Here is a 13,227-nt window from a genome sequence, read left to right as displayed (position 1 = left end):
GCGTCCCGGCAAATGGAAGGTGGGGCTGTGTCCGGGGAGCACTGGGGCATCAGATAGATTTCCACTTGCTTAAGAGGCAGTGGAAGGACCCATCCCGGGTCTCGGCACCAACGTAAGGGATATCACGAAAATCACGCCGGACACAGGAAATCACATAAGGGAGTTTATTAAGCAAACAGAGTGTCCCCCTGGAGGGTAAGAGAGAAAATGAGAGGAAAAGAGAAAGGAAAGGGAAAGGGCGCACGCTAGAGAGTGGAAAGCGAGGAGGAGAAAGAAAGTGAGTAGGAGAGAGAAAGCAAGAGAAAAGATGGTGGGGGAGCTATCCTTAAGCAGTTGAATTCCGCCGGGCTAACAGGGGACCAATAACGCAGAAGGACACTTGCAAGCTGACTGATGAACCAATAGCTAGCTAGGATGTTCACAGACTGACAGTAGCTGGGAGGCAGGGAAATGGATGCAGTGGAAAGGGCAGCTTTGTACATTACAGATGGGAGTTTACTGTAACCCACAGGATCTCTGTCAGAATCAAAGAAAGGTGAAAACTAACTTGTGATTTATGAGTGAGGAGCGCAGACCAAATGTGGAGTGAAATAAAAGACAGTTGAGTAATACAGTCTCAGACAGCTGTTCGCTCCAGCCCACTCAGTCTTTGTTCACATAGTTGATTTTTCTGTGGTCTGTGTTAGTTTTCTGGGATTTCCGTGACAAATTACCACAAATGGAGACACATTCTCCCACAGGTCTGAAGGCTCTGAGGTGGAACCTACTGCCCAGCTCCTGCTGCTTACAGCAGTCCTCAACACTCCTTGGCTTGTCTGCTTCATTACAGCCTCTGGCTCTGAGGTACAGCTCTCCCTGTTTCTCTGAGTCCCTTTTTAAACAAAAATACCACTCATATTGGATATCATGTGACATCACTGTAACTTGGTTTCATCTGCCAAGGTCCTATTTTCCAAGTAAGGTCACAGACCTTAGATAAGGTTAGGACTTACGAATATCTCTTGGCAGGGGGTGGGCACAGTTCAACCCCAGCACTGTTCAGAGGTGTTTGGCCTGGTTGGGGCAGCCAGAAGGCCACCAGTTACAAATCTTCCTAAGCTGCAAATGCGTGCGGGCCTCAGCCAAGCCCTGAGGATGCAGAGGTAAATAAGGCCCTGCTCTTGAGAAGCCTCCAGCTGCCAGGGGATGGAAACAGGGCTGCAAGTCCTGGTTGCAGTCCCTCTTATCCCAAGTAAACTTGCTGCCTCCAGAGAGCCTGTCTCTCCAAGTTTCCTGTTAGGTCAAAAAATACTTTGGTCTGAATGTGTTTAGAGTGCAAAAATTTTTCCCATTGACTCCTACCACCAGTAAGACTAAAGCTTCAGCCTTTTTTATGTGCATCTTATACAAAACCACATTTGTCATCCCCAGCTCTTTCTCTCGGCCATGCTCTGCTGCCCATCTGAGTGTGACCTCCACATGGCAAAGTGTGGTGCTGGCCCTGGCAGAGGTATCGCAGAGCCACATGTGGTGCAGAATTGGCAACCCACTCCCAGCCCAGTGACCCAGTGGCTCCATCCCCCACCACTTTCCTGTGAATCTGAACCAGCGTAAGAGGTGTGGGAGGTGGGAGAGAGGAAGAAGGGAGCCAAGTGGACACCGCTGGGAGGAACTGTAGGTTCTGCATGTTGAAATGCAGTGGTTGCAGGTGCCTGTGGGGCAAGAGGGCAGACAAGTAAGCCTGAGCAGGGGACAGGTGTGCCCAGCGGCTGGTGGAACAGGAGAGTGGGTGGCGGGTCTGATGACAGCTGCAGTGGACGGCCGTGGATCACTCAGCAGCAAAGCCCAGGCGCTGCTCCACCTATAGCTCCCCTGTTTCACCAGGAAACCACTAACAAAACAAGGACACAGCCAACCCCCTTTTGTTTTCTTAAACTGACCTCGTTGGCATCTCCAGTGTTATGGCTTGGATCTAGATGTTTCCCAAGGCTCCTGGGTGGAAGGCTTGTTCCCCATGCAACACATCACGGTTACTTATATCAAACCCTAACAAAATGGAGTGTGGAGGCTTGGTGTGTGGAGGATGATTCTTATGCACATTTTCCTGGTAATAAGAACTATCGCAAAAGGGTCAGCCAAAATCACAACCTTGCACAAAAGATACCTCTGTCAGGATGCCTATCCAGCATCTGCCTTCGGCCTCAGACTGACACCAGCCTAGTTTTTGACCTTTGTAGCCAAGGATGAGTGTTTCCAAAGAACGTATGGAACCTTCCTTATTTTACCTCTAAAAACCCATGTCTTCTTAGATGCCCTGTACTACCATAGCATGCATATCCCAGACTGCAATCCCCTGTCATTCCCAAATAATGTCTTTGTGTTGGAGAACCCATCTCTCCACCACTCATTTTAGGCTGACAGTTTCCAAATTGGAATGATGCTTTTCTATGTTAATAAAACATGTGAACCTAACATAATAGTTGTGTTTGGGCAGACATTCTGATCTAAAGGTGTGAATTCTCTAATGAGTGGATGTTATATGACTCAACAGTATCTCCAAACATCTGCAAATTAGCAGCATGTATTCTTGCTGGACTGATTGATTTGGTTTGCAGGCAATCCTACCACTCCTATGAGCTCAGAACAATGCCAGGCCTCTGGAAGTGCTGGCTGAGATGGGGCATCCACGCTGACTGCCTGGCAGGACACTGCTTCATCCTTTAATCCCTCCTGCTTTTCAACAAGAAAGTTCTAATATCTGTAATTACAGGACGATTTTGAGTGGGAAGTGTGAAGAACAGTGTTTTCATGGAACTAAGGATAGAGCAGGATTAGAAGGAGACTTTCCCAACAACAGACACCACCACCCAGATATGCTACCCATGTCTCAAACTTGACACATCTCTAAAATTCAACTTAGCATGTTTCTCTTCCCCACAACCACGCTACACATCTTTTAGTTCTCTTTACATGGAAACCTTTGTACTTCTCTGTTCTTCATAGGGGAAACCGCCAAGTCCAGTTGGTTGTCTGTAAGTTTAAACAGACTTGAGACAGAATTTGGGTGCTGGCAATTAAATGTAGAGGTGATCCCAAAATGCAGGAGTGAGACAGAAACCAAGAAAAGTGTGTATTCCCGAGTAGGCTACTTCCTGGGCCGCCAGGACTCAGGCCCCGGGGCCCTCTGGGGAACCGTGCCGCAACGGTTCTCAAACTTCGGCGAGCACTAGGGCAGGCTTACTGGTTTGAAAACGCCCGCCTACTGGTCGACGGAGCAGCTCTGGGGTGGGCCTGGGAATCCGCAAGGTGAACCGCCACGCAGGATTCCTGTGCAGGGGTCCCCGGCAGGGCGCAGAGGAGGAACTCCGCGCAAAAAGCATCTGAGAACAACTCGCGTGCAGAGCGCCTGCTACTGGAGGCAACGCACGTCGTCCGCGGCGGCGGCGGAGTTTCCCGGGCAACGGAGGCGGTGCGGCTCAATGACGTCCGGTGGACCGGCAGGCCACGCCCCGGAACCGTGGCGTCGAGCGGCGTGCAGGACACGCCACGGGGCGGGACCAAGACGTGGGAGTCGGGCAGGCCTCGCCCCGGATGGGCGGGGCGAAGACGGCGGAGAGGGGATGGCCACGCCCCTTGCGGGGGCGGGGCGGAGCCGGGAGGGCTAGGCCCCTACTGGAAGGGCGGGGCCACGCCCCTTGCCGGGCCGGGGCGGAGCGGCAGGCCACGCCCCGAAGCGGCCGGGGCCTCAGGGCTGACAGCGGAGTCCTGCTTGCGGTCGAGGCGTCCAGACGCCCCTGAAGAGCCTGCGGTGTGCGCTGCGCGGTGCGGAGCCGGGGCCGGAGCCGAGCGGGCCGGGGTGAGGCCTGCGCGGGCGCGGACGCGGACGCGCTGCACGGCCGGGCGTGGGGCGGCGGGCCTGCGGAGGCGACCTCGAGGCCGGGCTGTGACCCGGAGGCGCCGCGGAGAGGTGTCCCGAGACGGTCAGGACAGGTTTAGCGGGAGGTGACCGTGACGAGGCCCGGTCACCCGGGCTGCAGAGTGACCTCCCCACACCGGACTTGAAGGTGGAACCAGGAAGCAGAACGGTGGAGAACAGGCCGCAGGTCACCCCGGGTCTCTTTTCTGTAAGGGTCGAAGCCGAGGGGGCTTCCTCATAATGAGGCCACGGTGGACCGAAGTCTCCAGGTTCCGGCAAAAAATGGAGTTTTGAGAACCTAGATTTTGGAGCATTTTGGTTGGTCTGGTGTGTTGGGGCTCCTGTGCGGGACCTCAGATCAAAAATATAGTGTTTCATGTTTTTGTTTTTTTAAGAGAAAGAACTGGCAGCAGCGATTGCCGGAGATGTTAAAGCCACTGCTTACCTCGGTGCCAGCCACTGTTGCAGTATCTATTGTGTTACCTCTTGTAGACAGTACACACTGGCCAAGCATTGCCTTGTACTGCCCCTGAAGCACAGGAGAGGCACCTTGCTGTAATGTTGGCATCTGAACCCAGGCAGTCTGCTTCGCAATCCTCCTGCTGTGGTGTAGCAATGTTGTGAGCTCAGGTGGCATGGGACCAGAGGAAATTGGAGTCGCTGTGCCTAATAACAATTGTAGGACTTGGCAGTTGGCTTCACTTCAAGAAGAAACTGGTTTCTTCACCTGGAAAATGAGCAACCTGGTAGTTCTTGGGTGGTTAGGCGCCCCTGAGGCTACAAACTTCCTAGTGATCACCTGCACACAGTTCTTCCTCGGCAGGGGGAGGTTTTCATGCTGTGTTCAATAGGGCCCTATATGGGAGAGGTGCTGACAGAGTGGTGCCTGATCGGCATTTGGCTATGGGTGTCATGGGTAGGGGACTTCCAGGAGGGAGCTCGGCAGTGTGGAACTGGGCCTACAGGAGGACAGGCTGGGTCAGGGGTGAATTCAGTGTTGAACCTTCAGTTTGAGGGCCTCCAGGACTTGAGAGTAAAGGGCTGTCCAGCCAGCAGCCAATGAGCACACATCTGGAGGTATGGAGTTGGGAGCTCTCCACACACCGAGGACCATCTCTGTGGATGGGAGGATGCGTGGGGTGGGTGGCTAAGGACAAGGGTCTGCGAGGAACAGGAGGAGGAGAAGGGGAGGAGTGCTGCGCTGGCCACAGGGAGGAAGCATGTCCAGGGTAGTGTGGAGAACTTGCCTCTGCCGCGAGTGGCGCTTTATTTCCCCCTTTTCTGCCATATTATTGAGATATACTTCACACGCCATGGTCTGTACTGTACAGTTAAGTGGTTGCTTATATATTCACAGAGTTGTGCAAACCTCACTACTATGTAATTCTGGAACATTTTCATCACCCCAGAAAGAGACCTTGGACCCATTAGGAGTGGATCTGTATTCCCCCAGCAGCTGCTAGTCTACTTTCTTTCTCTATTTGCATATTCTGAATGTTTCCTATTGTAGGAAGCATATGATATGTGATCTTTGGTGACTGGCTTCTTGAACTGAGATCATGTTTCCGAGGTTCATGTATGCTGTGTCATGAATCAGTACTTCATTCCTTTTTGTGACTGAGTAATGTTCTAATATGTAGATCTGCCATATATTATTTATGCCTTTATCCACTGATGGACATTTGGGTTGTTTCCACTTTGGGGCTATCACGAACAATGCTGCAGTGAACATTCATGTCCAGGTTTCGTGCAGACCTAAGTCTTCAGTCCTCTGAAGTGTATACCTAGGAGGAGCAGGGCTGGCTCATGCAGTTTGAGGAACTTCAAGTTTGTCTTTCCATGTGGTTGCACCATCCTCTGTCCCCACTGGCAGGCACAAGGATTTGGCTTCTCCACATCCTGCACAATACTTGCTATTTTTTGTCTCTTTTATGAGGTCATCCTCATGGTGATAAAGTAGAGCTCTTTGCATTCTTGATTTGCTTTCGATGGCTAATGATGTTGAGCGTCTTTGCATGAACTTGTTGGCCATTTGTGTGTCTCTTTGGAGAACTGTTCTAGTCCTTAGCCCACTTTAACTTGGGTTATTTGTCTTATTATTGAGTTTTAAGATTACTGATGGTGGTTTTTGCGGCAAAGTTTTTAATTTTGAAGAATCTATTTACCTACTTTTTCTGTTGTTGCTTGTGCTTTTGACACTGGATCTAAGCCTTTTTACTTAACCTAAGGTTATAAAGATTTATGCTTGTGTTTTCTTCTGAGTTTTAAGGTTTGGGCTCTTACCTTTGGATCTGTGGGTCACAGAGTTAAATCTTGCATTATGTGTGTGTCCTTTTGCATGTGAGTGTCCAGTTGCCACAACTCTAGTTGCTGAAAAGGACTGTTCTCACTGATTGATCATGGCACCCTTGTCAAAAGCAGCGGAGCACCCATGGAAGGGTCGGAGCAGAGAGGACTTATTCCTACATTGATAGGAATTGCTGGTTTCTAGGAAAGCAGCTCTGTGTGGGGATTGTGCTACTTGGTTTCCATCACCACCACTCCCGAGATAGTCAGATTATAAAAACAGTGGCTTACAGTTTTGAGGTTCCAGTGCAGCCATTTGATTGGCCCCATTGCTGTGGCCCTGTGGCAAGGCAGCCGGGTGCCCTCCCAGGGGAATCCCCCTCACTCCGCCCCCCTCCCCTCAACTGCCCCCCTCCCCTCAACTGCGCTTTCTCCATCTGTTGCTGGATTCTGTTTGCCAGGTTCAGGTGAGGGCTTTGCATCTGAGCATGCAGGGCCCCATGTCCTTGTCTGGTCATGGTGTCAGGGTCGTGCTGGACTGTGGGATGTCTTGGGAAGTGTGGGCACCTCCTCTGCTCTGGGGACAAGTTTGTGGATACTTGGCATTTGTCTTTGAGTGTTTGGCAGATCACGACTGGACCCTAGTTTCTTGGCTGCTGACGCGGCTTCTTTAGTCACTGTAGGTCTACTCTGATTTTCTGCTTCTCACAGATCAGTTTTGGCAGGTCGTGTCTCCTTAGGAATTGGCCATTGCCTTGAACCATCTCTTCAGCTGGCATCCGGGCTTTGCAGGATTCTCCTGTACGCTTGTTTCTTTAAGGTCAGCCCTAACTTCCCTCCTTGATTCCCAGTTAGGAGTTTGAGTTTCCTCTTTTTAATGGGCCTGGTGTCATGATTGAGCTATGTCACTAACATGGACAAACATGTGTGTGCCTTTCCCCAATGTCAGAATTCGCAGGATTCACGGAATCCTGGTGGGTCCCCCGGAGCCACAGGCTGGGCAAACACGGGTCTTTTATTCCAGTCTCGACTTACGGTCTCTGTGACACTCAAGGCACACTTCGTGCAGAGAGGGGTCGCAGAAGGTCTGCAGGGTCAAGGCGCCCAGGCAAAGAGAGGCGAATGCTGTCAGTCGCCGTGGGTGGTCAGAGGGGTCAGGACAGACCAGTCCCACTGAGCTGTCAAGGCAGAGGCGGGTGGACAGCAGTGCAGACTCTGGGCGGGGGTCCCGCGTGGAGCGGCTGTGCAAAGCCACAGCTGGGAGAAACCGCCGAGCCGAAGCCAGAGGGGCAGAACCAGGGGTTTGCCGCTGTGGAGAACTTCCTGGGCAAGGCTTGTGGTGAGTGGCCAGTGTGGAGTCAGTGCTGCTGTGTCCAGCCCAGGGGTCTTGAGTGAGGGGGTGGCGTCTGATGGGTCGACACGCCCCCGTCTTGATGTGACGTGGGACCCCCAGGATCCAGGTGCTCCTGACTTTGATAGTTGGCCTGTGTGTGTTTGGGGATTTTTGTTTGTAGTGGGACTTGAACCCAGGGGTTCTCTATCCATGAACCCACCCCCAGCCCTTTGCACTTTTTACACCCAGGCAGTCCTTGAACTTGATATGCTGCTGCCTCGGCCTCCTGAGGGAGGTGACACCGTGCCTGGCTGGCACGTATATATATTTTTTTCTTTTAAATCAGCTTGTGCTTTATGGTGGTGCCGGGCAACAGGTGGATGTTTACTTGTGAAGTTATCTACCGTGGAATTTGTGCTCAAAATGGAGGAGCTCATTGCAAAACACTGCTTTACACAACGGGGTCACCCAGGGCAGGGACGGCCTGAGAGGTGCCGTCCCACACATGGCAGAGTTGCTCAGGGCGGGCACAGCCCGAGAGCTGCTGCTCTGCACACCGTGGAGTCGTTCAGGGCCCGAGGCTGCTGCTCTGCACACCGTGGAGTCGCTCAGGCCTGAGGCTGCTGCTCTGCACACCTTGCGTCCCTAGAGCAGACGCAGCCTGACCTGCTCTGGTGCACATCCCGGAGCCACTGGTAGGGCACAGCCTGCTCGCCGCACTCTGTCTGGCTAAAGCTCGCAGACTCCTCCGTCTCTTCGTAGGACAGCTTACTTGCGGGAGGTTTCTCCTGCCTGCTGCGCCTGCTCTGCTCCTCGTGCTCGCTTGCCCCTAGCCTGCCCCGCTCGCGTGTCCTGGGCAGTCTCCTGGAGTTGACTTGCGTCAGCACTGCAGGGCTCTACCCCTGCCCTGCTGAAGGCAGGGGAGAAGCGAGCCTTCCGTGTTTCCACAGCGACAGTGCAGGAGGGTTTCCTGGCAACTGTCTGCAGAGGGCAGGGTCCCTGGTGCCCAAGCAGGTGCTCGGTGGCCATGTCCCTTCTTTCCCTCTCACTGGAACTGTGGACTGTCCAGTGCAGAGTCCAACTCTGGACCATGGCAGCAGTCGCCTAGAAGCATTTCAAAGTCCCCTAACTCCCTGCCGGGGTCTCAACTCCTGGCTTGTGTGGAGCTGGGTCCACGACCTCTGTCCTCCAGCCTCCATTAGCCACGGCTCCTGGGAGAGGCCCAGCCTACTCAGAAAATGCCCCAATTCCTTGTTTGAAGGCCCTGTTCTCTTAGTGGAGAGCCAGGTGTCTGCATGTTAGGGACAGAACGGGACCAAGGCTTGGGGCAGATAGCCTGTGTCAGGTAGCTGTGTCCAGGGACATCCCATACTGTCGTGTGTGGCCAGACTGGACTGGTCAGCTTTGCTGGACTCCCGGGGAAGTCCTGCATGTCCTCAGGCTAAACCGAGGCTACAGGAACCCAAGGCCCCAACACCCTCTGGACTCCTCCCCTGCCACCAACTGTTTGCTGCCTCCTGCTTCCCATGTCCTTCACAGTGTCCTTCACAGCTCTAGCCCCAGAACCACTCTTAGCTCTCTTTTGTGTCCTTGTCACCCTTTGTCCAGGAGTGGAGGTGATCTCTTTTGGAAGATGGGCGCCCCTTCCCTGTGCAGCCCCGCCTGCCATCCCTCAGGCCAGGGCTTGCTTTGCTCGGGTGGTGGCATGTGGCCAGGAATGCAGTCTTCTGCTTCAGGTGGTGTCCTCCACAGGTTGACGGCAGAGGATGGCGCCCACCTTCAAAGGAAGCGACAGTGCCCTGTGGCCAGACCTCCCCAGAGGGCCCCTCAGCAGGTACCGGGCCCGGGCCTCCTTCAGCGGTGCAGCGCTGCAGCTGTTCTTGGAAGGCGAGGACGTGGTCCGCTTTAAGGTGAGCCTTGGGGCACGGTGGTGTATCCTGGGGACGGCTTAGTCCACGGCAGAAACGGGTCTACAGCTCTGAGCTGCATGGCGTCCTGGATGTCCTCCTCTGCGAGATGCTAATCCTGGGCCACTGTGAACTGCTCTCTTCCTCGTAGCCCTGGGCAGGCCTCAGGGAGCTGACCAGAAAGATAGGAACAAACCCGTAGCCTAAGGTCCTGTCCCTCCAGTCCCGTGTCCCTCAGTTGGAAATGACACCGTCTCCCTCCGGGTGGTCCTGGTTCAGACTGTGTCCCAGGCAGCCCGTGGCCTTGAGAAACCTGTATAAGTGAAGCAGATGAAATTCCGTCCTTACCTCCAAACGAGCCATCCCGTCTCCTGCATTTTCAGAAAACCATCTTCTCGGCTTTGGAGAAGGACCCTCTCTTCGCCCGTTCCCGTGGGGCCGATCTGCCCCTGGAGAAGTACCGGGAGCTCAACTTCCTTCGGTGCAAGCGAGTCCTGGAGTACGGCTTCTTCAGCGTGGAAAACCTGGCCACGAGCCCGCTGAGGGTCTGGGCCTTGATCCACTGCCTGGGCATGTACGACTGGTCCCTGGCGGCCAAGTGCATCCTCCACCTGTTGGTGAGTGCCCCGCATGGGTCAGTGTGCACGGACACATGCAACCAGACCTGGGAGCCCCGGCTGCTGCTTCCCAAGGCCAACGGCACTTCCCGTGTGGCAGCGGCAAACCCAGCCTTCCCAGCTGGGCAGGCAAAGCTGCACCCTGGGAGAGACGTGGTGCCGCGAGCCTTGAAGGCCCGAAGGAGAGGGTCTGGGGCCTGCTTCCCTTTTGCTTCGTGTGTGTGTGTGTGTGTGTGTGTAAGACCAGCAGGAAAGAAAAGTGGGTCAAAGGGAGGCGGCCACTGCCTTCTTCCCCTGTACTCGTAGGGGACTCGGCAGGGTGTGGCCCTTGTCCAGGGGTGCGTTGGGGGTGGGGTCTCTCCCTGCCTTTTGCCCTCCTCCCCTCTGTCCCTTCCCACCCCTCTTCCAGTCTCCTGGCCTCTCTCAGGCTCAGGATTTCTCTCAGGCCTGAGGTGACTGCAGACTGCCTGGCTGGGGCCCATGCTCCTGGGCAGATGAGCCTCAGGAGCTAGACCCCGGGTTAGCGCTGCCTGGGACCCTGGGGGGCCTCGCGTGGCCTCGCTGAGCCAGCGTGGTGGTGAGGAGCCAGAGGGCGGTGTCCAGTTCACGTGGGCTTTCAGGGTCCTGAGCAGCAGCTCTCCTGAGCCCCGTCTGTTTACACGACGATGTTGCTTTCAGGTTTTCGGATGGGCAGTTTTCACCTCAGGATCTGAAAGACACCTCAAGTACATCGAAAAGGCCTTCAGCATGGAGGTAAGGGATGGAGGTAAGGGCAGGGCCGCCATGACCGGCCGGCACGCTCCCTGTCCCTGGAGAGTGGTGGAGAGGGCCGAGGCCGTGGCCATCCTACCTCAGGGGAGTCTCGGGCCAGCCACCAGGGCAGTTGGAGCCCAGCGTGTGGGTTCTGCCTCCGCCCAGGCCAGGGCCTGGCGCAGTCCTCACTGCCCTGTGATTCAGAGGGGCGGCCGCCGGCTGGGGCACCTGGTTGCACGGGACCTAGGGGAGGCAGAGCTGGTGAAGCAGGTGAAGGAGGACGGGCGTCTGGGGTCAGTGCTGTGGGGCAGAGGTGGCAGCCCTGAGGAGCAACTCCCCTCGCGTCACTTTGCACTTGGGCTTTCAGGTCTTTGGCTGTTTTGCTCTGACTGAACTGAGCCACGGGAGCAACACCAAGGCCATCCGAACGACCGCCCACTACGACCCTGCCACCCAGGTAAGTGCCCCTTGCCCAACAGGTGGGCCCCTCCCCGCCCCTTCCTGGTGGGAGCAGATGGAGTGTGGGAAGGAGGTGGCAGCTGACCAGGAGACCCGTCCTCAGGCCCGTGCCCACACCATGCACATTGACTACTGAGCTGGGGAGCGGGTGCCATGCCCACACCGGGTGGGCTCCACCGTGCTCTGGTGTGTGTCCTGAATGCCACAGGGAGCCACTGTTCCCTCAGTCACTGCTCCGGCTGGGGTGGGCACGCCCACTCCAGGGCTGGCTCCTGCGTAGTCCTGAGGTCGGCCTCTGGCCGCGCCCGCCCTGGGCTCGGTGCGCTGAGCCGGCAGAGGCGGCTACTCTGACGCTCGCAGCTCTGTCCCTCACCCTCCTGCGTGTCCATGGTGCCCCTGGGTGTGGGGAGGGCCCTGCTCTTGGAGCTCGTAGACCAGAGACAGCGCGTGAAAGAGGCTGTCGCTCCGGAGGAGCCCAGAAGGGACGTGGGAAGTGGAGCAGGGCACGTCGAGCAGCCCTTGGGGCTTGCCAGCGGACAGAATATTTCACGGACATTTTATTGTTTGCAATGTAGCTCATCATTTTCTTTAGAGAGGTTTTTCTGTAAATCACAGGCCCTGGAATATGCTTTGCTTAAAAAATAAGGTCCACTTTGCAGAAAAGGAAATAAAACGTGCCCCCCTTTGACTCTGGCAAAGAAGTTGACCACAGGGAAGGAGCCCCTGGGGAAGGGAGGGCCGCTGGCATGTGCTGCGAAGGCTGATGGAAGCCAACTCTCCTCGTGCAGGAGTTCGTCCTACATTCCCCCGACTTCGAAGCTGCCAAGTTTTGGGTTGGCAACATGGGCAAGACGGCGACTCACGCGGTGGTGTTTGCCCAGCTGCACACGCCAGAGGGCCAGTGCCACGGGCTGCACTCCTTCGTGGTGCAGGTAGGGTGCCCGGTGGGACCGGCGAGGGCATGGCCTGAGGCCCCGTGGCTTCTGCGAGTGCAGGTTTGTGCCTGGAGGGCCTCGGGGAGCGCCTCCTCTGGAGGGCCTTCTTCAGGAGCCCAGGCCCCAGGCCCCGGGCCGCAGTGCAGGAGGCTGTGATGTCTGATGCTGAGATGCTCAGAGGACCCTGCTGTCCCTGAGGCGTCCAGGGAAGCCCACTGCATGCAGGGGCACTGTGGGTCCTGCCTGGGGAGCTGACATCCGAGGCAGAGGCGGGGGCCAGGGGAGCGGCGAGGCCTCCTGGGGGCCCTGCTGCTGGTGCCTGCAGGGAGGCAGGGCCCGTTAGGCTCTCGAGTCCGGGAAGTGCCAGGTGAACTGGCACAATCAGATACTTTGGAGACAAGTTTGACATTGGCTATTTCTACTTTTAGCTTAAGAACTCTTTCCTCGATTCAAGAGTTATGAGGATATTGATAATCACTACGTTATCGTTATTTCTAAATGAGCTGAAAGCCTCGTTGCAGTATTTTTCTGTTTGATTACTTGAAAAATATCAATTGTTTTTATCATTTCCCTCCTCCTGTGTTAGCTGTCTGTCGCTGTGTCAAGACATCCGAGATAATTAACTGTTAAGGGGAAGTTTTGTTTTGATCTGTGGTTACAGAGGTTTCTGTCCATGGTCACTGGGCCCCATCACTGGGGTCTGAGTGGAACTGCGTGTGGAGCAAAGGCGCCACCTCATGGTGGTCAGGAAGCAGCGGGAGAAGGAGGGGCTGGGTCCCAAGGTCGCCTTCAAGGACATGCCCCCAGGGGCCTAGCTTCCTCCGTGAGGCCCCCTCCCTAGAGGCTCCATCCTCTCCCAATAGTGCTGAGACCTCAGCATACGGCCCTGGGGAGACATTTGAGAATCAAACCCTATTATCCTGCCCCTGGCCCCAGAGCCTCCTCTCTCTCTGTCTCTCTCTCTCTCTCTCTTCCCTTCTGAAAATTAAACTGAAGACTAAACCCAGCAACACTTAACCACTGAGCTACATGCCCAGCCTTA

At 55.4% G+C, this 13,227-nt stretch overlaps 1 protein-coding gene across 2 annotated transcripts in view; it reads left to right on the top strand.

Annotated features, from left to right (window-relative positions):
* Positions 1-3,693: 3,693 nt before the first annotated feature.
* Positions 3,694-13,227, top strand: part of Acox3 (acyl-CoA oxidase 3, pristanoyl) — a 37,214-nt gene continuing 27,680 nt past the window's right edge. For both annotated transcript variants that reach the window (XM_047566495.1, XM_047566494.1), the window contains exons 1-6: positions 3,694-3,835; positions 9,267-9,424; positions 9,805-10,038; positions 10,717-10,791; positions 11,159-11,248; positions 12,039-12,182. In XM_047566495.1, the coding sequence (XP_047422451.1) occupies positions 9,281-9,424; positions 9,805-10,038; positions 10,717-10,791; positions 11,159-11,248; positions 12,039-12,182 (687 nt within the window). In that variant the 5' untranslated portion in view covers positions 3,694-3,835; positions 9,267-9,280. The remainder of the gene's footprint in view (positions 3,836-9,266; positions 9,425-9,804; positions 10,039-10,716; positions 10,792-11,158; positions 11,249-12,038; positions 12,183-13,227) is intronic.

The sequence above is a fragment of the Sciurus carolinensis genome, chromosome 10 (assembly GCF_902686445.1).
Source record: "Sciurus carolinensis chromosome 10, mSciCar1.2, whole genome shotgun sequence".
Taxonomy (NCBI): Eukaryota; Metazoa; Chordata; class Mammalia; order Rodentia; family Sciuridae; genus Sciurus; species Sciurus carolinensis.
The sequence above is the reverse complement of the archived record's forward strand: the minus strand, read 5'-3'. Positions and strand labels throughout refer to the sequence as shown.